Source organism: Pseudophryne corroboree, chromosome 2 (assembly GCF_028390025.1).
Source record: "Pseudophryne corroboree isolate aPseCor3 chromosome 2, aPseCor3.hap2, whole genome shotgun sequence".
Taxonomy (NCBI): Eukaryota; Metazoa; Chordata; class Amphibia; order Anura; family Myobatrachidae; genus Pseudophryne; species Pseudophryne corroboree.
The window spans coordinates 223,873,469-223,900,745 of record NC_086445.1 but is presented as its reverse complement, the minus strand read 5'-3'; the positions used below and the strand labels follow the sequence as shown (position 1 = coordinate 223,900,745).

Here is a 27,277-nt window from a genome sequence, read left to right as displayed (position 1 = left end):
GTCCACCAGGTCCGTTATACAGTATATTATATATATAAGCACTAAGCAGCAGTACGGTAGGCCACGGCTGTACCTACCTCTGTGTCGTCACTCGTCGTCCATAAGTATAAGTAATAATAGTATACTATCCATCCATCTACATTGTATACCTGTGGTGGCTTTTAGTTGTGCGCAAAATATGGAGAACAAAAATGTGGAGGTTAAAAAAATAGGGAAAGATCAAGATCCACTTCCACCTCGTGCTGAAGCTGCTGCCACTAGTCATGGCCGAGACGATGAAATGCCATCAACGTCGTCTGCCAAGGCCGATGCCCAATTTCATAGTACAGAGCATGTAAAATCCAAAACACAAAAGATCAGTAAAAAAATGACCCAAAAATCAAAATTAAAAGCGTCTGAGGAGAAGCGTAAACTTGCCAATATGCCATTTACGACACGGAGTGGCAAGGAACGGCTGAGGCCCTGGCCTATGTTCATGGCTAGTGGTTCAGCTTCACATGAGGATGGAAGCACTCATCCTCTCGCTAGAAAAAAGAAAAGACTTGCGGCAAAAGCACAGCAAAGAACTGTGCGTTCTTCGAAATCACAAATCCCAAAGGAGAGTCCAATTGTGTCGGTTGCGATGCCTGACCTTCCCAACACTGGACGGAAAGAGCTTGCGCCTTCCACCATTTGCACGCCCCCTGCAAGTGTTGAAAGGAGCACCCGCAGTCCAGTTCCTGATAGTGAAATTGAAGATGTCAGTGTTGAAGTACACCAGGATGAGGATATGGGTGTTGCTGGCGCTGGGGAGGAAATTGACAAGGAGGATTCTGATGGTGAGGTGGTTTGTTTAAGACAGGCACCCGGGGAGACACCTGTTGTCCGTGGGAGGAATATGGCCATTGACATGCCTGGTGAAAATACCAAAAAAATCAGCTCTTTAGTGTGGAAGTATTTCAACAGAAATGCGGACAACAGGTGTCAAGCTGTAATAAGTAGGGGTAAGGACGTTAACCACCTCGGAACATCCTCCCTTATACGTCACCTGCAGCGCATTCATAATAAGTCAGTGACAAGTTCAAAAACTTTGGGTGACAGCGGAAGCAGTCCACTGACCAGTAAATCCCTTCCTCTTGTAACCAAGCTCGCGCAAACCACACCACCAACTCCCTCAGTGTCAATTTCCTCCTTACCCAGGAAAGCCAATAGTCCTGCAGGCCATGTCACTGGCAAGTCTGACGAGTCCTCTCCTGCCTGGGATTCCTCCGATGCATCCTTGAGTGTAATGCCTACTCCTGCTGGCGCTGCTGTTTTTGCTGCTGGGAGTCGATCGTCATCCCAGAGGGGAAGTCGGAAGACCACTTGTACTACTTCCAGTAAGCAATTGACTGTCCAACAGTCCTTTGCGAGGAAGATGAAATATCACAGCAGTCATCCTGTTGCAAAGCGGATAACTGAGGCCTTGACAACTATGTTGGTGTTAGACGTGTGTCCGGTATCCGCCGTTAGTTCACAGGGAACTAGACAATTTCTTGAGGTAGTGTGCCCCCGTTACCAAATACCATCTAGGTTCCACTTCTCTAGGCAGGCGATACCGAGAATGTACACGGACGTCAGAAAAAGACTCCACAGTGTCCTAAAAAATGCAGTTGTACCCAATGTCCACTTAACCACGGACATGTGGACAAGTGGAGCAGGGCAGACTCAGGACTACATGACTGACAGCCCACTGGGTAGATGTATTGCCTCCCGCTGCAAGAACAGCAGCGGCGGCACCAGTAGCAGCATCTCACAAATGCCAACTCGTTCCTAGGCAGGCTACGCTTTGTATCACCGCTTTCCAGAATACGCACACAGCTGAAAACCTCTTACGGCAACTGAGGAAGATCATCGCAGAATGGCTTACCCCAATTGGACTCTCCTGGGGATTTGTGGCATCGGACAACGCCAGCAATATTGTGCGTGCATTACATCTGGGCAAATTCCAGCACGTCCCGTGTTTTGCACATACCTTGAATTTGGTGGTGCAGAATTATTTAAAAAACGACAGGGGCATGCAAGAGATGCTGTCGGTGGCCAGAAGAATTGCGGGCCACTTTCGGCGTGCAGGCACCGCGTACAGAAGACTGGAGCACCACCAAAAAAACCTGAACCTGCCCTGCCATGATCTGAAGCAAGAGGTGGTAACGAGGTGGAATTCAACCCTCTATATGCTTCAGAGGATGGAGGAGCAGCAAAAGGCCATTCAAGCCTATACATCTGCCCACGATATAGGCAAAGGAGGGGGAATGCACCTGACTCAAGCGCAGTGGAGAATGATTTCAACGTTGTGCAAGGTTCTGCTGCCTTTTGAACTTGCCACACGTGAAGTCAGTTCAGACACTGCCAGCCTGAGTCAGGTCATTCCCCTCATCAGGCTTTTGCAGAAGAAGCTGGAGGCATTGAAGGAGGAGCTAAAACAGAGCGATTCCGCTAGGCATGTGGGACTTGTGGATGGAGCCCTTCATTCGCTTAACCAGGATTCACGTGTGGTCAATCTGTTGAAATCAGAGCACTACATTTTGGCCACCGTGCTCGATCCTAGATTTAAAACCTACGTTGGATCTCTCTTTCCGGCAGACACAAGTCTGCAGGGGTTCAAAGAACTGCTGGTGAGAAAATTGTCAAGTCAAGCGGAACGCGACCTGTCAACATCTCCTCCTTCACATTCTCCCGCAACTGGGGGTGCGAGGAAAAGGCTCAGAATTCCGAGCCCACCCGCTGGCGGTGATGCAGGGCAGTCTGGAGCGACTGCTGATGCTGACATCTGGTCCGGACTGAAGGACCTGCCAACGATTACTGACATGTCGTCTACTGTCACTGCATATGATTCTCTCCCCATTGAAAGAATGGTGGAGGATTATATGAGTGCCCGCATCCAAGTAGGCACGTCAGACAGTCCGTACGTATACTGGCAGGGAAAAGAGGCAATTTGGAGGCCCTTGCACAAACTGGCTTTATTCTACCTATGTTGCCCTCCCTCCAGTGTGTACTCCGAAAGAGTGTTTAGTGCCGCCGCTCACCTTGTCAGCAATCGGCGTATGAGGTTACTTCCAGAAAATGTGGAGAAGATGATGTTCATTAAAATGAATTATAATCAATTCCTCCATGGAGACATTCACCAGCAGCAATTGCCTCCAGAAAGTACACGGGGATCTGAGATGGTGGATTCCAGTGGGGATGAATTAATAATCTGTGAGGAGGGGGATGTACACAGTGAAAGGGGTGATGAATCGGATGAAGATGATGAGGTGGACATCTTGCCTCTGTAGAGCCAGTTTGTGCAAGGAGAGATTGCTTCTTTTTTGGTGGGGGCCCAAACCAACCAGTCATTTCAGTCACAGTCGTGTGGCAGACCCTGTCGCTGAAATGATGGGTTGGTTAAAGTGTGCATGTCCTGTTTATACAACATAAGGGTGGGTTGGAGGGCCCAAGGACAATTCCATCTTGCACCTCTTTTTTCTTTCATTTTTCTTTGCGTCATGTGCTGTTTGGGGAGTATTTTTTGGAAGGGCCATCCTGCGTGACACTGCAGTGACACTCCTAGATGGGCCAGGTGTTTGTGTCGGCCACTAGGGTCACTTAGCTTACTCACACAGCTACCTCATTGCGCCTCTTTTTTTTCTTCTTTGCATCATGTGCTGTTTGGGGAGTATTTTTTGGAAGGGTCATCCTGCGTGACACTGCAGTGACACTCCTAGATGGGCCAGGTGTTTGTGTCGGCCACTAGGGTCGCTTAGCTTACTCACACAGCTACCTCATTGCGCCTCTTTTTTTTCTTCTTTGCGTCATGTGCTGTTTGGGGAGTATTTTTTGGAAGGGCCATCCTGCGTGACACTGCAGTGCCACTCCTAGATGGGCCAGGTGTTTGTGTCGGCCACTAGGGTCGCTTAGCTTACTTACACAGCTACCTCATTCCCCCCCTTTTTTTCTTCTTTGCGTCATGTGCTGTTTGGGGAGTATTTTTTGGAAGGGCCATCCTGCGTGACACTGCAGTGCCACTCCTAGATGGGCCAGGTGTTTGTGTCGGCCACTAGGGTTGCTTAGCTTACTCACACAGCTACCTCATTGCGCCTCTTTTTTTTCTTCTTTGCGTCATGTGCTGTTTGGGGAGTATTTTTTGGAAGGGCCATCCTGCGTGACACTGCAGTGCCACTCCTAGATGGGCCAGGTGTTTGTGTCGGCCACTAGGGTCGCTTAGCTTACTCACACAGCTACCTCATTGCGCCTCTTTTTTTTCTTCTTTGCGTCATGTGCTGTTTGGGGAGTATTTTTTGGAAGGGCCATCCTGCGTGACACTGCAGTGCCACTCCTAGATGGGCCAGGTGTTTGTGTCGGCCACTAGGGTCACTTAGCTTACTCACACAGCTACCTCATTGCGCCTCTTTTTTTTCTTCTTTGCGTCATGTGCTGTTTGGGGAGTATTTTTTGGAAGGGCCATCCTGCGTGACACTGCAGTGCCACTCCTAGATGGGCCAGGTGTTTGTGTCGGCCACTAGGGTCGCTTAGCTTACTCACACAGCTACCTCATTGCGCCTCTTTTTTTTCTTCTTTGCGTCATGTGCTGTTTGGGGAGTGTTTTTTGGAAGGGCCATCCTGCGTGACACTGCAGTGCCACTCCTAGATGGGCCAGGTGTTTGTGTCGGCCACTAGGGTCGCTTAGCTTACTCACACAGCTACCTCATTGCGCCTCTTTTTTTTTTTCTTTGCGTCATGTGCTGTTTGGGGAGTATTTTTTGGAAGGGCCATCCTGCGTGACACTGCAGTGCCACTCCTAGATGGGCCAGGTGTTTGTGTCGGCCACTTGGGTCGCTTAGCTTAGCCATCCAGCGACCTCGGTGCAAATTTTAGGACTAAAAATAATATTGTGAGGTGTGAGGTGTTCAGAATAGACTGAAAATGAGTGGAAATTATGGTTATTGAGGTTAATAATACTATGGGATCAAAATGATCCCCCAAATTCAATGATTTAAGCTGTTTTTTAGGGTTTTTTGAAAAAAACACCCGAATCCAAAACACACCCGAATCCGACAAAAAAAATTTGGTGAGGTTTTGCCAAAACGCGTTCGAACCCAAAACACGGCCGCGGAACCGAACCCAAAACCAAAACACAAAACCCGAAAAATTGCCGGTGCACATCACTATTATCAGTGTGTATAGAGGAACAGTGCTGTATGCTGTGCTGTACTCTGCTGTATTGGCTGTACTGTGTCCAGACTCACAATCTGTGCTTTAAATAGTCAGTGTGTACAGGGGCATGCTGCTGTATTCTGCACTGTATTTTGCTGTGTCGGCGGTGCTGTGTCCATCTAAAGTGGCTGTTCACAAGCAGAACTACAATGTGTATTCTCACTGCAAGTTGCAAAAATAATAATATAAAAACATTTTTTTTTTAAGTTTTTTGCTTTTTTTTTTTAAGTAACATTTTTATTATTTAATGTATGCACAACCTGTGTGCACTGTCCACCTGTGTGGTTATTATTCATGTACATAATAAAATAAAATAAAACCCCTTTGAATTGCTGCAGTGAAACTTGTGATACGAAGTGCTAAATAAAGATATTCTTGTATTGTTTGTACCGTTTGGTGTGCTTTACCCTAGTATGCTTTGTTCAGGTGCATCTATAAGCTCTGCAACTCCATGCAGTTTGAATTGAACTGTGACTCTAAAAACTTGCATCCTACATATTAAATGGGGAAAGTCTAGGGTTAACAGTATTGGAAAAAGATTTGGGAGTACTCATTGATAATAGGCTTAATAACTGTACACAATGTCAAAGCGCAGTAAAAAAGGCAAGTAAGGTGCTAGCATGCATAAAACGGGGAATTGAGACAAGGGACGAGAATGTAATCCTGCAGCTGTACAAATCATTAGTACGTCCGCACCTGGAATATTGTGTTCAGTTTTGGGCACCAGTGTATACAAAAGATATCGGTGAACTCGAAAGGGTTCAAAGACGAGCTACGAAATTGATTAAAGGGCTAGAGGGACTGGATTATGAGGAAAGGCTTACTAGGTTGAATATGTATACACTGGAAAAGAGGCGTCTAAGAGGAGACATTATTAATATCTTCAAATATGTAAAGGGGCATTAGAAAGAGTTATCAGAGAAATTATTTATTAAAAGAACACTGTTTAGGACATGTGGGCACTCGCTAAGGCTGGAGGAGAGAAAATTCTGTATGCAATGGAGGAAAGGGTTCTTCACTGTTAGGGCAATAAGGATTTGGAATTCACTGCCAGGGAAGGTAGTAATGGTGGACTCTGTAAATGCATTTAAAAAAGGATTGTATAAATTTCTGATTGAAAATGATATCCAAGGTTATAAAATTTAAAATATTGACGTTGTTAATCTGGGTGTAACATGATTTATAGTTGTTAACTAGTCATAAAACATTACTTCAGCAGGTACATTATAATCAACGCAATTTAATACAGGTTGAACACGATGGGCATTTTGTCTCTATTCAACCTCAATTGCTATGTTACTATGTTACTATATAGTACCAGTCAAAAGTTTGGACACACTTTCTCATTCATTTGAATGAGAAAGTGTGTCCAAACTTGTGACTGGTACTGTATATGTAAGTTCTATTGTTTGTACTGTTTGGTGCCTTTACTCTAGTGCACTTTTTTTCAAAACCCTGTGACTCCACGCAGTTTGAACCGAGCTGCCAGTTCAAAAGAAAAAAAGAAAAAAACACATATGGATCTATTGTTAGTACAATTTTGTGCACTGTATGCCAGTTACCTGTGGCAATGTTTCATAGATGTGCTATAAACTGCCGTGTGTTTGTGCCACTGCTCTGTCGCTTAATAACAAGCCAGCATGCTGCAGCCTTTGACCTCAAGCGGATGAAAACAATATTGTGAGCTGTGAGGTGGTCAAAATTGAGTGGAAATGAGTGGCAATTGAGTGACTGTGGGAACCTATCTGAAGGTAACAAAGGATTACCCCTGGTTGCTACAGTACATTGTGCATAGTGAATAACCTTGTGGGTTTCCTCCTATCAGGAGCTTGACTGTCTGTTGCCCAGATGGGTCTCATTATAATACTTAGCAAATCTGTTACCTTATCAAGGGGACCTGCGCACAGGTCTCCAAAAACTCAACAGCTTATTTAGAGCAGGGCCTCATGCTCACAACACACACTCCCATGCTTACACAATAAGTGGGGTCACTTTCTATCTGTCCCCAGACCTAAATGCCTTCACAGTGTAGTAGACCAAGTGCCTAATACACTCCATATATTGAACATAGACCTATTTACTCCATGGTGTTGTGTGGCCTCTACATTAGCTACTCTGGTGTATCTGTGCTCAGTGTCCTATCCTGTGAGGCAAAGTGTGGAAGGTCAGAGCCTTGCGCTCTTTATGGTGGTCAACTTTTTGGATGGGCATGGCAAAATTGCCACAGTACCACAGGCCTAGTGCTTAATTAAATATGTATGTGCTACGAACCTAGTGGCTGAATTATTTGTTACAATCCTGACTTCCTTCTTTTGGTATTATTACCATGGAGTCTTCTCGTTCACCTCCTCTCTCATCAGTCTTCCTTCCAGCAGCTCTTTCTTTTTTTCAGTCCAGTGTCTTCTTTCTTCTATCTTTGGGAGCTCCTCTCTGATCCCTATCTGCAAGACAAACTGCTTCTGCCTGACTTACACTGATTAATTTGACCCTCACAGGTGCCTGTTTTGCTGGTGCGAGTGGTGTACTGGCTGTACCCGCTGCCATTTTGTGATCTCCCATCTTTGAGTCTCTGCTGGTGACTTTGTGCAGTAGGTGGTGTATCCGGTACTGTTCCCCCCACTGCTAGTGCTGCTAGTGCTCCAGATTTGGTTGATTCCACATACTTCCTGCCTGGGTCATTCCATGTCAGTTCATCCAGGCATGACACCCACCAACTCAGATTTTCATGATACTTTGTACACTTGATTTAACCACGTAGCTATTAACCCATGCCAAATTTTTCTGCTCTAGGCCTCACAGTTTTTGAAATACAGGGGTCAGAGTTTAAAAAAATTGCTGGGAATTGCCTCTACTGATGCTTTGTTTTTTTTCTGAGGTGTATCTGGAAAATAATTCACATCTCAGTGCCTAATCCACGTATGACTTTGAAATTTTGACCCTTTATCAATCAAAATATGGAGATTCCAGTAAAAATGTTTTATCAATATTACCTGACTCTGAGAGTTCATTAGACATTCCTTTACTTCATACTTAGTATTTTTTTTGTTGCAAAAAAAAAGTGAGTTCAATTAGCATTATCAACCTAAGGCAGATGAGTTACCATGTCCCTTTTTGTGTAAATTGAACTCTAAAATATACTTTATGGGTGTTTTGAAGATAGTGTGGTCCATCTGGATATTCATCATGTCCTCCTTTTAGCTGTGCTGGGATCATGGGACTTGTTGGTCAATTATGTTGATCATTTACCTATTGTTGTTTCGGGGGGCGTGGGATTGGGCTGCACCAGGGGCGGATTGGGAACAAAAAGCGGCCCTGGAAAAATTTGTACTAGTGGCCCGCATGGGCAGCACCAGAGGTGTAAGGTCTAGCCATGGGCCATGGCAGCAGCACCCTCCCCCCAAGACTTTCCAGATAGTGGGCATGTCCAGCATCAAGGGGGAAGTTAAAAAGAAATCAAATTAAATATTATGAGCACATTATATGATACACCTTCAGAATTTAGGAAACTATATCATTCTTTAGAAAGATATATTTTCTTGCTTATTACACCAACCGTATCCCAATCACTATTCGCTCAATCTTATATGTCAGCCAAGCAGGCAGACAGAGCATACACTAGATCATCTGCAATCACAGGCTAAGTGGCAAAGTAATTTTCATATATGCAAATTATTTTGCATCTTATTCATTATGTCTATAAAAAGGACCACATGTCCTCAAACAAAACAGGTCCCATGGGTGCGTCGGCCCACCGGGAATCTTCCCTGTAAACCCTATGGCCAATCCGCCCCTGGGCTGCACATAAACATTCTCACTGTATTTAAAAAATAAGAAACAGTGATAATTGTGCTGAGGGGTTCGCAGGGACAGAGCTTTCTTGCAAGCTCTGTCCATGCTTGGAAATTTGAATACACTCAAGTGATACACAATGCAAACTTAGACGAAAATATCACACTGCAATCGCATTTTAAAAATGTAATGTAGTAAATATGACCCTATTGTCACAACTGAGGGTTTAGGCTGACAGGAGGAAGCCTCAGTTGTAGGGGCTGAAATGAAATTAAACTTGGGAGGTTTAATCAGACCCCTGGACATGTAAGTGTAGAAGGATTACCCGAAGGTGTGACCATGACAACCAGGTTAAAAGTCAATAAAAGCTTTATTAACAGGCTCCGTGTTGAAACAACAGTATTCACAGTTGATAATAAGCAGTGGCAAATAATACAGTTCTTGGATCACTATAACCATAGAAGGTATCACAGAGCACTGGTAGGTTGAGGAACAGATGTTAAAGTCCTTTGATGGAATAACCTTACCAGGCCTGGCTGTAGTAGTGAAGGTAGCCGAGGAACACGCCAGTAGATGTATTAGATGAAGCTGGTAACTTGAATAGACTGTTGTAGATACTGGATGGAACCAGCCAGGTGGTAGAGACACGGAGTGGATGCTGAATGGAATCAGCCAGGTGATGAAGATACGGAGTGGATGCTGGATGGAACCAGCCAGGTGATGAAGACACGGAGTGGATACTGTAAGATGCTAGGGAGCGTGGAAACAGAAGAGTTGAAAAGAGGTTACCGGTGGTTGTGGATACTGCTGGTAAGTAGGGATCCGCTGGAACAACACCGGCACTTTAAGGAAACTGGATACTGCTGGAAGCTGACCGCTGGAAGCAGATGGGTTAAGAGCTGGAAGCTGGAATAGCCACGGAGGACTGCAGAGTCAGGCTGCACCGCAGGATGGAAGGCAGGTGCGGGTCTCTTAGTGGATGCTGGAGACAGGAGCTGGAACCTGGAGAAACAACCACAGGAGAGAGAGACTGGAACTAGGTTTGACAACCAAAGCACTGACCATTTCCTGGTTCAGGCACAGGATACTTATACCTGCTGCAAGGCAGGCATTGGCTGACCAATCATGCAGATTCCTCAGCGCAGCGGATTGGTGGAGATTGAACATGTGACTGGAACCAACATGGCTGCGCCCATGTTAGTACTTGGAGGGAAAGTTGGTTTGGAAAACTATGTGGAAACACAGCAGCAATGGCGGCGCCGGCCGCGGAGGACAGGAGACGCCAGACTGACAACTGCACACTGAGACACATGGACGACAGCGGAGGCCGCGGCAGGCATGAGACACCACTCTGACAACCTGCATACTGGAACACAGGAGCGGCGGCGGAGGCTGCGGAGGACAGGAGACGCCATACAGGATTCAAACATGGCACCGCTGTGACAGCATCTCAGAGTGACAGGAGGGATATGCAGAGTGTAGACACAGATGAGATCCGGCCCTGGAACGCTGAGCCAGCCTAAGGAGACATCTAAAAGGCAAGTAATGGCATCCAGATACCCGGATCGTGACAGCACCCCCCCCTTTAGGAGTGGCCCCAGGACACTTCTTAGGTTTTTGAGGAAACTTAGAGTGGAAATTCCGGACCAAGGCAGGAGCATGGACATCTGACGCATTGGTCCAAGAGCGTTCTTCAGGACCATAGCCCTTCCAGTCAATAAGATACTGCAAATGACCGTAACGGAAACGTGAATCCAGAATCTTGGCAACTTCATACTCAACTCCCCGTTGAGTCTGGACTTTAGGAGCCGGAGGAAGTGCAGAAAGAAACCGATTCAGGATCAGCAGCTTCAACAGTGAAACATGGAATGTCCTGGCTATTTTCAAGAAGGGAGGTAACTGGAGTTTGTAAGCAACAGGATTGATGACTTGTTCAATTTTAAAAGGACCAATGTAACGAGGTGCAAACTTCATGCTGGGAACTCTCAACCTCAAATTCTTCGTGGACAACCACACACGACCACCCACTTTGAGAGCAGGAACCGCTCTACGCTTCCAATCTGCAAACTTCTTGTACCTGAACGAGGCTTTGAGCAGGGCCGCTCGCACATTCTTCCAGTTGTTTGAAAACTGACGCAAGGTGACATCCACTGCTGGAACAGAAGTTGCTGGAAGCGGTTGGAATTCTGGAACTTTAGGGTGGAATCCATAGTTGATGAAGAATGGTGTTGAAGAAGATGAGGAATGGTATTGATTGTTGTGGCTGAACTCGGCCCAAGGAAGGAGTTGAACCCAGTCATCTTAAGAGGAAGACACATAAATGCGGAGGAAGGCCTCCAAGTCCTGATTCACCCTCTCGGTTTGACCATTGGTCTGAGGATGGTAAGCTGTAGAAAACTTCAACTTGACTTGGAGGGCTTGACATAAACTTTGCCAAAATTTGGCTACAAATTGTACTCCTCGATCAGAGATGATCTCTTCAGGAAGACCGTGGAGTCGGAAGATCTCTTGAATAAACACTTGAACCAACTTGGAAGCTGACGGAAGACTGGTGAGAGGTATGAAATGTGCCATCTTGGTGAACCGGTCAACTACCACCCAGATGGTATTAAACTTGTTGCACATAGGCAGGTCTGTAACAAAGTCCATCGACAAATGGGTCCACGGTCGACGGGGAACAGATAATGGAACCAGTTGCCCCGCAGGCGACTGGCGGGAGACTTTGTGTTGGGCACACTTTGGGCAAGAGGCAATAAACTCCATGATGTCCTTCTTCAGAATTGGCCACCAATAGGACCTAGAGATAAACTCAAGGGTTTTCTGAATGCCTGTATGTCCGGCAAAACGGGAAGCATGAGCCCAATGCATGAGCTTCTTCCTTAACACCGGCTTCACAAAACTTTTCCCTGGTGGGGGCGTAGAGTCCATCCCTACCGTGGAGAATGCCAACGGATTAATAATAGGATGCTTGCCCGAAGACTCCGACTCATTTTCTTGCTCCCATGAGCGGGAAAGGGCATCGGCCTTGCGATTCTGAGAACCCGGACAGAACTGGAGTTTAAAGTCGAACCTGGAAAAGAAAAGTGCCCATCTGGCCTGACGAGGGTTAAGACATTGTGCGCTTTTCAGATATAAAAGATTCTTGTGGTCGGTAAGTATAGTGATTGAATGAGAAGCTCCCTCCAACAGATATCTCCACTCCTCTAGAGCGAGCTTGATGGCTAGCAACTCCTGGTCGCCAATGGCATAGTTGCGCTCAGCTGGGGAGAACTTCCGGGAGAAGAAACTGCAAGGATGTAGATGACCATCTTTAGCCCTCTGGGATAACACCGCTCCTACTCCAACGGAGGAGGCATCCACCTCAAGGATGAAAGGAGAGTCGATGTCGGGCTGTTTCAGAACCGGTGCAGAGATGAACCGTTGCTTTAATAGATGAAAAGCTTGCGTAGCTTCTTCAGACCACTTGGACGGATTAGCACCCTTCTTGGTTAACGCAGTGATAGGCGCCACAATGGTGGAAAAGTCTCGTATAAACTTTCTGTAGTAATTGGCGAACCCTAAGAACCTCTGGACCCCTTTGAGGGTTAGGGGTATCGGCCAATTCTGGATTGCTTGTAGTTTCTCAGGATCCATCTCTAGTCCGGAACCGGACACAATGTAACCTAGAAACGGAATGGATTTGACTTCAAAAACACATTTCTCTAATTTGCAATAGAGATGATTGACACGGAGACGGGACAGAACCTCCTTTACCCAGAAACGATGTTCCTCTAGATTATTGGCAAAGATAAGGATATCATCTAGATAAACCACGACATGGCGGTATAGGATGTCTCTGAAGATCTCATTCACGAAATGCTGGAAAACAGCTGGAGCGTTGCTCAATCCGAAGGGCATGACGAGGTACTAATAATGTCCATCACGGGTGTTAAAGGCGGTCTTCCACTCGTCACCCTCACGAATCCGGATGAGATTGTAGGCACCCCTCAAATCCAACTTTGTAAAGATGGTTGCTCCGTTAACTCTATCGAAGAGCTCTGTAATCAAGGGTAAAGGGTATCGGTTCTTAAAGGTAATGTCGTTCAAACCTCTGTAGTCGATGCACGGCCGCAGGTCACCGTCTTTCTTCTTAACGAAAAAGAAGCCTGCGCCAGCTGGAGAAGAGGAAGTTCGAATAAAACCCTTCGCCAGGTTCTCCTTGATGTACTCCTCCATGGAATGCGTCTCTGGTAGGGACAACGGATAAGTTCGGCCTCGAGGTGGAACCTTCCCTGGGATGAGATCAATTGGACAGTCCCATTCTCTATGAGGAGGAAGGATATCAGCGGAGGCTTTACTGAACACGTCCGTGTAGTCTTGATATGGAGGAGGTGGAACATCAGACAACCTGGGGAAGGAAGAACAAACAGGAAGCACTTTGGACAAACAGGTCTCAGCACAGGAGGGACCCCATGCTAGTATTTGCGTAGTCGTCCAGTCAATCGATGGATTGTGGAGACGGAGCCATGGAAGGCCCAAAACCACTGGATGTGTGGCTTTGGAATCACTAGAAAGGAAATAAATTCTGAATGAAGAACTCCTACTCTCAGACGAACTGGTAGAGTCCTTAGAGAAATAACTGCGTCAAAAATCTTACTGCCATCTACGGCAGTCAAGGAAATGGACGAGGAAAGTCTCTCGGTGGGTAGGGACCACTGTTTAACATAAGCTTCGGTTATGAAATTCCCAGCTGCTCCGGAATCAAGGAGGGCAATGACGTTCCTATAAAGTTGAGCAATTTGAAGCGAGACTGGGGGATTACAATCATGAGGAGATTTAGAGGAGATCATTACTCCTAGCCGGCCCTCTCCTTGGCGAGCTAGGATTTGAAGTTTCCCGGACGTTTGGGACAGGCATAGATAGCATGAGACGGAGCTGCACAGTAAAGACAGAGAGACTCAGAGAGACGTCTTCGGCGCTCAGCGGGAGATAGACGGGAACGACCAATTTGCATGGGCTCATCTTTGGATGGAGATGGTTGACGAGGAGGAGGAGCAGAAGATTTTGGAATAGATGATCTTCCTCGCTCAGTTGCTCTTTCTCTGAACCATAGATCAACTTTTGTGCATAGTGAAATTAGCTCATCCAACTTAGAGGGCAAGTCTCTGGTAGCTAATTCATCCTTGATACGTTCTGATAAGCCATGCCAGAATGCAGCATACAGGGCCTCGTCGTTCCATGCCAGTTCGGATGCCAGGATTTTGAACTGTATAAGATACTGTCCCACAGTATGTGTTCCCTGGCGTAAACGGAGAATCTCAGATGAAGCAGAGGAAACCCGGCCTGGCTCGTCGAAGATGCGCCTGAATGTTGCTACAAAGTCAGTATAGGAGGACAGCAGGGTATCAGACTTCTCCCATAAAGGTGATGCCCAGTCAAGGGCTGAGCCACTGAGAAGGGAAATAATATAGGCAATTTTAGTACGGTCACTGGGGAAATTGCCAGGTTGTAGCTCCAAATGGATTTCACATTGGTTGAGAAATCCCCTGCAGAATCTTGGAGATCCGTCAAATTTTGCTGGCGTTGGAAGATGAAGACGTGGAGTAGAAATGGGTAAGGTGGGTGGGGTTACAGCTGGTGTCACTGTGGTGGACGCACCGGACGTGCCAGGTCCACGGAGGGTCGTTTGAATCCCATCCAGCCGGGTAGAGAGATCCTGGAGACAGCGGATGATGTGGCCTAGTGCAGCCTCCTGATGTTCGAGTCTGGCTGCCAGTTCTTGCATCGGCCTGGCCGCTTGATCCTGGTCTCCGACTGGATTCATATGGTCAGTGCTTACTGTCACAACTGAGGGTTTAGGCTGACAGGAGGATGCCTCAGTTGTAGGGGCTGAAATGAAATTAAACTTGGGAGGTTTAATCAGACCCCTGGACATGTAAGTGTAGAAGGATTACCCGAAGGTGTGACCATGACAACCAGGTTAAAAGTCAATAAAAGCTTTATTAACAGGCTCCGTGTTGAAACAACAGTATTCACAGTTGATAATAAGCAGTGGCAAATAATACAGTTCCTGGATCACTATAACCATAGAAGGTATCACAGAGCACTGGTAGGTTGAGGAACAGATGTTAAAGTCCTTTGATGGAATAACCTTACCAGGCCTGGCTGTAGTAGTGAAGGTAGCCGAGGAACACGCCAGTAGATGTATTAGATGAAGCTGGTAACTTGAATAGACTGTTGTAGATACTGGATGGAACCAGCCAGGTGGTAGAGACACGGAGTGGATGCTGAATGGAATCAGCCAGGTGATGAAGACACGGAGTGGATGCTGGATGGAACCAGCCAGGTGATGAAGACACGGAGTGGATACTGTAAGATGCTAGGGAGCGTGGAAACAGAAGAGTTGAAAAGAGGTTACCGGTGGTTGTGGATACTGCTGGTAAGTAGGGATCCGCTGGAACAACACCGGCACTTTAAGGAAACTGGATACTGCTGGAAGCTGACCGCTGGAAGCAGATGGGTTAAGAGCTGGAAGCTGGAATAGCCACGGGGGACTGCAGAGTCAGGCTGCACCGCAGGATGGAAGGCAGGTGCGGGTCTCTTAGTGGATGCTGGAGACAGGAGCTGGAACCTGGAGAAACAACCACAGGAGAGAGAGACTGGAACTAGGTTTGACAACCAAAGCACTGACCATTTCCTGGTTCAGGCACAGGATACTTATACCTGCTGCAAGGCAGGCATTGGCTGACCAATCATGCAGATTCCACAGCGCAGCGGATTGGTGGAGATTGAACATGTGACTGGAACCAACATGGCTGCGCCCATGTTAGTACTTGAAGGGAAAGTTGGTTTGGAAAACTATGTGGAAACACAGCAGCAATGGCGGAGGACAGGAGACGCCAGACTGACAACTGCACACTGAGACACATGGACGACAGCGGAGGCCGCGGCAGGCATGAGACACCACTCTGACAACCTGCATACTGGAACACAGGAGCGGCGGCGGATGCCGCGGAGGACAGGAGACGCCATATAGGATTCAAACATGGCGCCGCTGTGACAGCGTCTCAGAGTGACAGGAGGGATATGCAGAGTGTAGACACAGATGAGATCCGGCCCTGGAACGCTGAGCCAGCCTAAGGAGACATCTAAAAGGCAAGTAATGGCGTCCAGATACCCGGATCGTGACACCTATGTGTGAACTATGTGAAAGACTTCATAAGTAGCTATTTTGTTTTTGTATTCAATAATATGCAGTACTGGCTAATTAACACTATTGTGGTTTTCCTATACGTATAGCTCAAGATGGGATTCATAACGAAAGGCCTTCATCCACTAGTCAAGGTAAGCTCAGTCACACCCTTATTATTAATAGCAGAAAGAAGTGAGGTCATGGAGAATGGAATCTATGAGATGCTGCAAGATATTTGAGAGTATTTTTAGCCTAAGGGTGGTATCATACTACGTGCGGCACGGTAATGACGGGTTTTTTAGCCCGGTAATGCTATTGGGCTATTCAATTACAGCCCGTTTTTACCCTGTGGTAAATCACACATTATCGGGCGATAAAACATGGGATCCGTGATAAGTTTGTGTACCCATGTGTTACTGTCCGATAACGGGTCTCCTGGGGCTGGTTATTGGGGATTCTGCAGAAAAATCCCAGATAAGTGCCGGGCTATGGATCTAATAGAATAGCCCTGGGGGAATCCATTAGCTGCAGTAATTCACTGCAGCTAATATGATACCGCACTATGGCCCTCATTCCAGGTTGCTCGCTCGTTAGTTTTTTTCACAACGGAGCGATTTGTCGCAAACTGCGCATGCGCAATGTTCGCAGTGTGTCTGCGCCAAGTAAATTTGCTAAAAAGTTTGGTATTTTACTCACGGCTTAACGAAGAAATTTCTTTGTTCTGGTGATCGGAGTGTGATTGACAGGAAGTGGGTGTTTCTGGGCGGAAACTGGCCGTTTTATGGGCGTGTGCGAAAAAACGCTGGCGTTTCTGGGAAAAACGCAGGAGTGTCTGAAGAAACGGGGGAGTGTCTGGGCGAATGCTGGGTGTGTTTGTGACGTCAAACCAGGAATGAAACTGACTGAACTGATCGCAATGGCTGAGTAAGTCTGGAGCTACTCAGAAACTGCTAAGAAATTTCTATTCGCAATTCTGCGAATCATTCGTTCGCAATTCTACTATGCTAAGATACACTCCCAGAGGGCGGCGGCTTAGCGTGTGCAATGCTGCTAAAAGCAGCTAGCGAGCGAACAACTTGGAATGAGGGCCTATGACTCCACTACAATAACTGTAATTCCCAACCAGACCTGGCCAAGGACTAGCTGTAGACTGCTAGATAGGTAGCACAATAATGACTTGTGTAATGTTTGCCTGTTGCCATAGAATAAAAGCATGCTGAAGCTCTCCAGCTATTGTGAACTGCAAACCCAACATGACCTCTGGCTAGTCGGGCATGTTGGATCTTGTAGTTCACAAGAACTAGTGAGCGACGGTGAGTTTTTTTTATGTCTATTCTTAGAGTTGTTATTCTTTTCATTCAAGAAAGCCCTGTCTTCTTTTTTCTGAGATTAACCGATATATCAAGGCTGCTATTGAGCTGTATTTATTTTCTCAAATATGAGACTACATATATCAATGTGACAGATTTAATAAGTAGCTGTTCTTTTGGTATTCAGTGATCACCAGTACTGACTAATTATAATTAACACTAATGTTGCTTTCCTTTTTTTAATTGCAACACATGTAGATAAAGATGGAGATAATAGCAAAATCTTTCCAACCTCTACTCAAGGTAAGGCCACTCAAATCCTTTTTGTTAACTTCAAAAGGTGCAATCACTTCACTTCTCCTTTCGGACCCCTGTGCTACTGCATGCGCAGATCCCTCTCCTGGTAAATTGTGTGTTATGTAGCCCATAGGATACAATGGCTATCACATTCAACAGTAGAGCAGCCCCCATAGAAAACTATGTGGGCTGCTTTTGTGTCCCAAAATATACGATTTCTCCCACAAATATTAATTGAGAAACAAGCACCATTATCTGTGCTAGCACCTAAGTGCGTCATACAGAATTGGTCTAAAGGGGAAGAAGACACAAACAGGGGGAACACAGAAGGTCTATGCTGGTACCTGAATGCATTGGACAGACTGGCCTAGACAGAAAACAAAATATGGACTCTACTTTCCAAGGTCACTCTTGTCCCCTTGATTGCAATTTCACTGCACTCTAACCCAGCCTCTGCAAAAAAGAACACAGCCCATGCACACTGGCAATGCTAATTAAAGCTAGAGATGAACTCCGAACATGGGGATCCAAGTCACATCCGATTCCTGGTTTGGGTTTTCCCGCCAAGCTTGGAATTCAATTCGAATCTGAACATCATCATTCCGGTGTCAGATTCTCGCAGGTTTTGGGTTCTATATAAGGGTGCGCGGTCGAGACTCGACGCCATTTCACTCTCAGGCATGCTAATGTATGCTGTGCTGTACTCTGCTATATTGGCTGTGCTATGTCCAGACTCCAAGCTGTGCTCTATTATCAGTGTGTATAGAGGAACAGTGCTGTATGCTGTGCTGTACTCTGCTGTATTGGCTGTACTGTGTCCAGACTCACAATCTGTGCTTTAAATAGTCAGTGTGTACAGGGGCATGCTGCTGTATTCTGCACTGTATTTTGCTGTGTCGGCGGTGCTGTGTTCATCTTAAGTGGCTGTTCACAAGCAGAACTACAATGTGTATTCTCACTGTAAGTTGCAAAAAAATAATATAAAAACATTTTTTTTTTAAAGTTTTTTGCTTTTTTTTTTAAAGTAAAATTTTTTATTATTTAATGTATGCACAACCTGTGTGCACTGTCCACCTGTGTGATTATTATTCATGTACATAATAAAATAAAATAAAACCCCTTTGAATTGCTGCAGTGAAACTTGTGCTACGAAGTGCTAAATAAAGATATTCTTGTATTGTTTGTACCGTTTGGTGTGCTTTACCCTAGTATGCTTTGTTCAGGTGCATCTATAAGCTCTGCAACTCCATGCAGTTTGAATTGAACTGTGACTCTAAAAACTTGCATCCTACATATTAAATGGGGAAAGTCTAGGGTTAACAGTATTGGAAAAAGATTTGGGAGTACTCATTGATAATAGGCTTAATAACTGTACACAATGTCAAAGCGCAGTGAAAAAGGCAAGTAAGGTGCTAGCATGCATAAAGCGGGGAATTGAGACAAGGGACGAGAATGTAATCCTGCAGCTGTACAAATCATTAGTACGTCCGCACCTGGAATATTGTGTTCAGTTTTGGGCACCAGTGTATACAAAAGATATCGGTGAACTCGAAAGGGTTCAAAGACGAGCTACGAAATTGATTAAAGGGCTAGAGGGACTGGATTATGAGGAAAGGCTTACTAGGTTGAATGTGTATACACTGGAAAAGAGGCGTCTAAGAGGAGACATTATTAATATCTTCAAATATGTAAAGGGGCATTAGAAAGAGTTATCAGAGAAATTATTTATTAAAAGAACACTGTTTAGGACATGTGGGCACTCGCTAAGGCTGGAGGAGAGAAAATTCTGTATGCAATGGAGGAAAGGGTTCTTCACTGTTAGGGCAATAAGGATTTGGAATTCACTGCCAGGGAAGGTAGTAATGGTGGACTCTGTAAATGCATTTAAAAAAGGATTGTATAAATTTCTGATTGAAAATGATATCCAAGGTTATAAAATTTAAAATATTGACGTTGTTAATCTGGGTGTAACATGATTTATAGTTGTTAACTAGTCATAAAACATTACTTCAGCAGGTACATTATAATCAACGCAATTTAATACAGGTTGAACACGATGGGCATTTTGTCTCTATTCAACCTCAATTGCTATGTTACTATGTTACTATATAGTACCAGTCAAAAGTTTGGACACACTTTCTCATTCATTTGAATGAGAAAGTGTGTCCAAACTTGTGACTGGTACTGTATATGTAAGTTCTATTGTTTGTACTGTTTGGTGCCTATACTCTAGTGCACTTTTTTTCAAAACCCTGTGACTCCACGCAGTTTGAACCGAGCTGCGAGTTCAAAAGAAAAAAAGAAAAAAACACATATGGATCTATTGTTAGTACAATTTTGTGCACTGTACGCCAGTTACCTGTGGCAATGGTTCATAGATGTGCTATAAACTGCCGTGTGTTTGTGCCACTGCTCTGTCGCTTAATAACAAGCCAGCATGCTGCAGCCTTTGACCTCAAGCGGATGAAAACAATATTGTGAGCTGTGAGGTGGTCAAAATTGAGTGGAAATGAGTGGCAATTGAGTGACTGTGGGAACCTATCTGAAGGTAACAAAGGATTACCCCTGGTTGCTACAGTACATTGTGCATAGCGAATAACCTTGTGGGTTACCTCCTATCAGGAGCTTGACTGTCTGTTGCCCAGATGGGTCTCATTATAATACTTAGCAAATCTGTTACCTTATCAAGGGGACCTGCGCACAGGTCTCCAAAAACTCAACAGCTTATTTAGAGCAGGGCCTCATGCTCACAACACACACTCCCATGGTTACACAATAAGTGTGGTCACTTACTATCTGTCCCCAGACCTAAATGCCTTCACAGTGTAGTAGTCCAAGTGCCTAATACACTCCATATATTGAACATAGACCTATTTACTCCATGGTGTTGTGTGGCCTCTACATTAGCTACTCTGGTGTATCTGTGCTCAGTGTCCTATCCTGTGAGGCAAAGTGTGGAAGGTCAGAGCCTTGCGCTCTTTATGGTGGTCAACTTTTTGGATGGGCATGGCAAAATTGCCACAGTACCACAGGCCTAGTGCTTAATTAAATATGTATGTGCTACGGGCCTAGTGGCTGAATTATTTGTTCCAATCCTGACTTCCTTCTTTTGGTATTATTACCATGGAGTCTTCTCTCTCACCTCCTCTCTCATCAGTCTTCCTTCCAGCAGCTCTTTCTTTTTTTCAGTCCAGTGTGTTCTTTCTTCTATCTTTGGGAGCTCCTCTCTGATCCCTTTCTGCAAGACAAACTGCTTCTGCCTGACTTACACTGATTAATTTGACCCTCACAGGTGCCTGTTTTGCTGGTGCGAGTGGTGAACAGGCTGTACCCGCTGTCATTTTGTGATCTCCCATCCTTGAGTCTCTGCTGGTGACTTTGTGCAGTAGGTGGTGTGTCCGGTACTGTTCCCCCCACTGCTAGTGCTGCTAGTACTCCAGATTTGGTTGATTCCACATACTTCCTGCCTGGGTCATTCCATGTCAGTTCATCCAGGCATGACACCCACCAACTCAGATTTTCATGATACTTTGTACACTTGATTTAGCCACGTAGCTATTAACCCATGCCAAATTTTTCTGCTCTAGGCCTCACAGTTTTTGAAATACAGGGGGTCAAAGTTTAAAAAAATTGCTGGGAATTGCCTCTACTGATGCTTTGTTTTTTATCTGAGGTGTATCTGGAAAATAATTCACATCTCAGTGCCTAATCCACGTATGACTTTGAAATTTTGACCCTTTATCAATCAAAATATGGAGATTCCAGTAAAAATGTTTTATCAATATTACCTGACTCTGAGAGTTCATTAGACATTCCTTTACTTCATACTTAGTATTTTTTTTGTTGCAAAAAAAAAGTGAGTTCAATTAGCATTATCAACCTAAGGAAGATGAGTTACCATGTCCCTTTTTTGTGTAAATTGAACCCTAAAATATACTTTATGGGTGTTTTGAAGATAGTGTGGTCCATCTGGATATTCATCATGTCCTCCTTTTAGCTGTGCTGGGATCATGGGACTTGTTGCTCAATTATGTTGATCATTTACCTATTGTTGTTTCGGGGGGCGTGGGATTGGGCTGCACATAAACATTCTCACTGTATTTAAAAAAAACAAAACAGTGATAATTGTGCTGAGGGGTTTGCAGGGACAGAGCTTTCTTGCAAGCTCTGTCCATGCCTGGAAATTTGAATACACTCAAGTGATACACAATGCAAACTTAGACGAAAATATCACACTGCAATCGCATTTTAAAAATGGAATGTAGTATATATGACCCTATGTGTGGACTATGTGAAAGACTTCATAAGTAGCTATTTTGTTTTTGTATTCAATAATATGCAGTACTGGCTAATTAACACTATTGTGGTTTTCCTATACGTATAGATCAAGATGGGATTCATAACGAAAGGCCTTCATCCACTAGTCAAGGTAAGCTCAGTCACACCCTTATTATTAATAGCAGAAAGAAGTGAGGTCATGGAGAATGGAATCTATGAGATGCTGCAAGATATTTGAGAGTATTTTCAGCCTAAGGGTGGTATCATACTACGTGCGGCACGGTAATGACGGGTTTTTTAGCCCGGTAATGCTATTGGGCTATTCAATTACAGCCCGTTTTTACCCTGTGGTAAATCACACATTATCGGGCGATAAAACATGGGATCCGTGATAAGTTTGTGTACCCATGTGTTACTGTCCGATAACGGGTCTCCTGGGGCTGGTTATTGGGGATTCTGCAGAAAAATCCCAGATAAGTGCCGGGCTATGGATCTAATAGAATAGCCCTGGGGGAATCCATTAGCTGCAGTAATTCACTGCAGCTAATATGATACCGCACTATGGCCCTCATTCCAGGTTGCTCGCTCGTTAGTTTTTTTCGCAACGGAGCGATTTGTCGCAAACTGCGCATGCGCAATGTTCGCAATGCGTCTGCGCCAAGTAAATTTGCTAAAAAGTTTGGTATTTTACTCACGGCTTAACAAAGAAATTTCTTTGTTCTGGTGATCGGAGTGTGATTGACAGGAAGTGGGTGTTTCTGGGCGGAAACTGGCCGTTTTATGGGCGTGTGCGAAAAAACGCTGGCGTTTCTGGGAAAAACGCGGGAGTGTCTGAAGAAACAGGGGAGTGTCTGGGCGAATGCTGGGTGTGTTTGTGACGTCAAACCAGGAACGAAACTGACTGAACTGATTGCAATGGCTGAGTAAGTCTGGAGCTACTCAGAAACTGCTAAGAAATTTCTATTCGCAATTCTGCGAATCATTCGTTCGCAATTCTACTATGCTAAGATACACTCCCAGAGGGCGGCGGCTTAGCGTGTGCAATGCTGCTAAAAGCAGCTAGCGAGCGAACAACTTGGAATGAGGGCCTATGACTCCACTACAATAACTGTAATTCACAACCAGACCTGGCCAAGGACTAACTGCAGGCTGCTAGATAGGTAGCACAATAATGACTTGTGTAATGTTTGCCTGTTGCCATAGAATAAAAGCATGCTGAAGCTCTACAGCTATTGTGAACTGCAAACCCAACATGACCTCTGGCTAGTCGGGCATGTTGGATCTTGTAGTTCACAAGAACTAGTGAGCGACGGTGAGTTTTTTTTATGTCTATTCTTAGAGTTGTTATTCTTTTCATTCAAGAAAGCCCTGTCTTCTTTTTTCTGAGATTAACCGATATATCAAGGCTGCTATTGAGCTGTATTTATTTTCCCAAATATGAGACTACATATATCAATGTGACAGATTTAATAAGTAGCTGTTCTTTTGGTATTCAGTGATCACCAGTACTGACTAATTATAATTAACACTAATGTTGCTTTCCTTTTTTTAATTGCAACACATGTAGATAAAGAGGGAGATAATAGCAAAATCTTTCCAACCTCTACTCAAGGTAAGGCCACTCAAATCCTTTTTGTTAACTTCAAAAGGTGCAATCACTTCACTTCTCCTTTCGGACCCCTGTGCTACTGCATGCGCAGATCCCTCTCCTGGTAAATTGTGTGTTATGTAGCCCATAGGATACAATGGCTATCACATTCAACAGTAGAGCAGCCCCCATAGAAAACTATGTGGGCTGCTTTTGTGTCCCAAAATATACGATTTCTCCCACAAATATTAATTGAGAAACAGGCGCCAATGTCTGTCCTAGCACCTAAGTGCGTCATACAGAATTGGTCTAAAGGGGAAGAAGACACAAACAGAAGGTCTGTGCTGGTACCTGAATGCATTGGACAGACTGGCCTAGACAGAAAACAAAATATGGACTCTACTTTCCAAGGTCACTCTTGTCTCCTTGATTGCAATTTCACTGCACTCTAACCCAGCCTCTGCAAAAAAGAACACAGCCCATGCACACTGGCAATGCTAATTAAAGCTAGAGATGAGCTCCAAACATAGGGATCCAAGTCAAATCCGATTCCTGGCTTGGGTTTTCCCGCCAAGCTCCATCTAAAGTGGCTGTTCACAAGCAGAACTACACTGTGTATTGTCACTGTAAGTAGCAAAAAAAAAAGTATAAACTAAATGTAAAAATTTTTTTTGTTTTTTTTAAGTAAAAAAATTGATTATTCAATGTATGCACAACCTTTGTGCACTGTCCACTTGTGTGGTTATTATTCATGTACATAATAAAATAAAATAAAACCCCTTTGAACTGCTGCAATTAAACTTGTGCTGCGAAGTGCTAAATAAAGATATTCTTGTATTGTTTGTACTGTTTGGTGCGCTTTACCCAAGTATGGTTTGTTCAGGTGCATGTATAAGCTCTGCAACCCTAAGGAGTTTGAATTGACCTGTGACTTTAAAAACAAAACAAAAAATAAATTATATATATATATATATATATGAAGAATAGGGATGAGAATCAGCGCCTTCTAGTGTAGTAAATATGACTCTAAACAATAAGGACCTTCACCAATGAATCACACCCTTGAAATTATCAAGTTTAATTTCAAGTGGACATATCCACTTTTTATATCACGTGGGTAAAGTGAAGGATCAGAATCTGGACGACTTCTCATTCAACCATGAAATAACTTCCGGTTCCTCCGGTCCCCAGAAGTTTAATCATAAGACAAAAGGAGGGGGAAGGCCACAAATAGTGTAATAACGTTTAACACAATTTTTTGGCTTACACAAAGCATAATATGCCCGTACATTTAAAAAGACAGAAAACAGCTTATCTTATATGTAGTAGGTAGATCTGGTCAGTAGTACTCAACGCGTTTTGTCCCTGTGGCGTTAGCTGCCTGGACTTCATCAGGAGTATGTGATATTTTAATAATTTGGGATGGTGCGGAGGAAACTTTTAATCATTTTATAGCGCATATCAGTGATAACGAATACAATTTAATATTTACATACATGAGAAGCCAGGTGGAGATTGAGTATTTGGATCTTATTTTGAAAGGTGAAGGAAACAGGATTCAAACATCAAATTTTATTAAAAAAGTGGATGCACGTGATATAAAAAGTGGATTTGTCCACTTGAAATGGTACTTGTTAATTTCAAGGGTGTGATTCATTGGTGAAGGTCCTTATTGTTTAGATTCATATTTTCTACAGTAGAAGGCGCTGTTTCTCATCCCTATTTTTTCATATCCATTAAACTAAACCGTTTGGAACATCGGTTATTCGGAGAACAGCTGCCACCCTTCAACAGGGGAGTGTTGAATTAATCTGTAAAGTTGGATGTTCTTTCAAGGACTATAGACTCTGCATATTTATTTTTAGTTGGTGTAGCGCTTAATACCATCACCATCACTTTGGACACACTTTCTCATTCATTTGAATGAGAAAGTGTGTCCACGCTTTTGACTGTTACTGTATATGTAAGTTCTATTATTTATACTGTTTGGTGCCTTTACTCTAGTGCACTTTCTTTCAAAGCCCTGTGACTCCAAGCAGTTTGAACCGAACTGCGAGTTCAAACTAGAAAAAGAAAAAAACACATATGGATCTATTGTTTGTACAGTACTGTGCACTGTACCCCAGTTACCTGTGGCAATGTTTCATAGATGTGCTATAAACTGCCGTGTGTTTGTGCCACTGCTCTGTCGCTTAATAACAAGCCAGCATGCTGCAGCCTTTGACCTCAAGCGGATGAAAACAATATTGTGAGCTGTGAGGTTGTCAAAATTGAGTGGAAATGAGTGGCAATTGAATGACTGTGGGTACCTATCTGAAGGTAACAAAGGATTAACCCTGGTTGCTACAGTACATTGGTGGTAATTCCGAGTTGTTCGCTCGTTGCCGATTTTCGCTATGCTGCGATTTGTTGCTAAATGCGCATGCGCATGGTACGCAGAGCGCATGCGCTAAGTTATTTAGCACAAAACGTAGTAGATCTGCTGGTGTTCGTGCGGCGCTTTTCAGTCGCACTGCTGATCGGTGAATGATTGACAGGAAAGGGGCGTTTCTGGGTGGTAACTGAGCGTTTTCCGGGAGTGTGCTAAAAAACGCAGGCGTGTCAGGGAAAAACGCGGGAGTGTCTGGAGAAACGGGGGAGTGGCTGGCCGAACGCAGGGCGTGTTTGTGACGACAAACCAGGAACTAAACGGACTGAGCTGATCGCAATCTAGGAGTAGGTCTGTAGCTACTCAGAAACTGCAAGAAAATATTTAGTAGCAGTTCTGCTAATCTTTCGTTCGCTATTCTGCTAAGCTAAGATACACTCCCAGAGGGCGGCGGCCTAACGTTTGCAATGCTGCTAAAAGCAGCTAGCGAGCGAACAACTCGGAATGATTACCATTGTGCATAGCGAATAACCTTGTGGGTTTCCTCCTATCAGGAGCTTGACTGTCTGTTGCCCAGATGGGTCTGATTCTAATACTTAGCAAATCTGTAACCTTATCAAGGGGACCTGCACACAGGTCTCCAAAAACTCAACAGCTTATTTAGAGCAGGGCCTCATGCTCACAACACACTCTTCCATGCTTACACAATAAGTGGGGTCACTTTCTGTCTGTGCCCAGGCCTAAATGCCTTCACAGTGTAGTAGTCCAAGTGCCTAATACACTCCATATATTGAACATAGACCTATTTACTCCATGGGCTTGTATGGCCTCTACATTAGCTACTCTGGTGTATCTGTGCTCAGTGTCCTATCCTGTGAGGCAAAGTGTGGAAGGTCAGAGCCTTGCGCTCTTTACGGTGGTCGACTTTTTGGATGGTTAGCGCAAAATTGCCACAGTACCACAGGCCTACTGCTTAATTAAATATGTATGTGCTACGGGCCTAGTGGCTGAATTATTTGTTCCAATCCTGACTTCCTTCTTTTGGTATTATTACCATGGAGTCTTCTCTCTCACCTCCACTCTCTATAGTCTTCCTTCCAGCAGCTCTTTCTTTCTTCAGTCCAGTGTCTTCTTTTTCCTCTCTTTGGGAGCTCCTCTTTTATCCCTTTCTGCAAGACAAACTGCTTCTGCCTGACTTACACTGATTAATTTGAGCAAGAGAGAGAGTAAGTGGTGCATAGCCCAATCATGGGCAACTGTGAAGG

General features: G+C 44.6%; 1 protein-coding gene across 22 annotated transcripts in view; it reads left to right on the top strand.

Annotated features, from left to right (window-relative positions):
* The window catches only part of LOC135010635 (thrombospondin-4-like), a 509,209-nt gene that overhangs the window by 271,834 nt on the left and 210,098 nt on the right, over positions 1 to 27,277 (top strand). For 17 of the 22 annotated variants that reach the window (XM_063952413.1, XM_063952406.1, XM_063952410.1 and 14 more), the window contains 4 exons: positions 16,279 to 16,323; positions 17,740 to 17,784; positions 22,163 to 22,207; positions 23,624 to 23,668. In XM_063952413.1, the coding sequence (XP_063808483.1) occupies positions 16,279 to 16,323; positions 17,740 to 17,784; positions 22,163 to 22,207; positions 23,624 to 23,668 (180 nt within the window). The remainder of the gene's footprint in view (positions 1 to 16,278; positions 16,324 to 17,739; positions 17,785 to 22,162; positions 22,208 to 23,623; positions 23,669 to 27,277) is intronic. The other 5 variants (XM_063952411.1, XM_063952403.1, XM_063952400.1 and 2 more) reach the window with 4 other exon arrangements.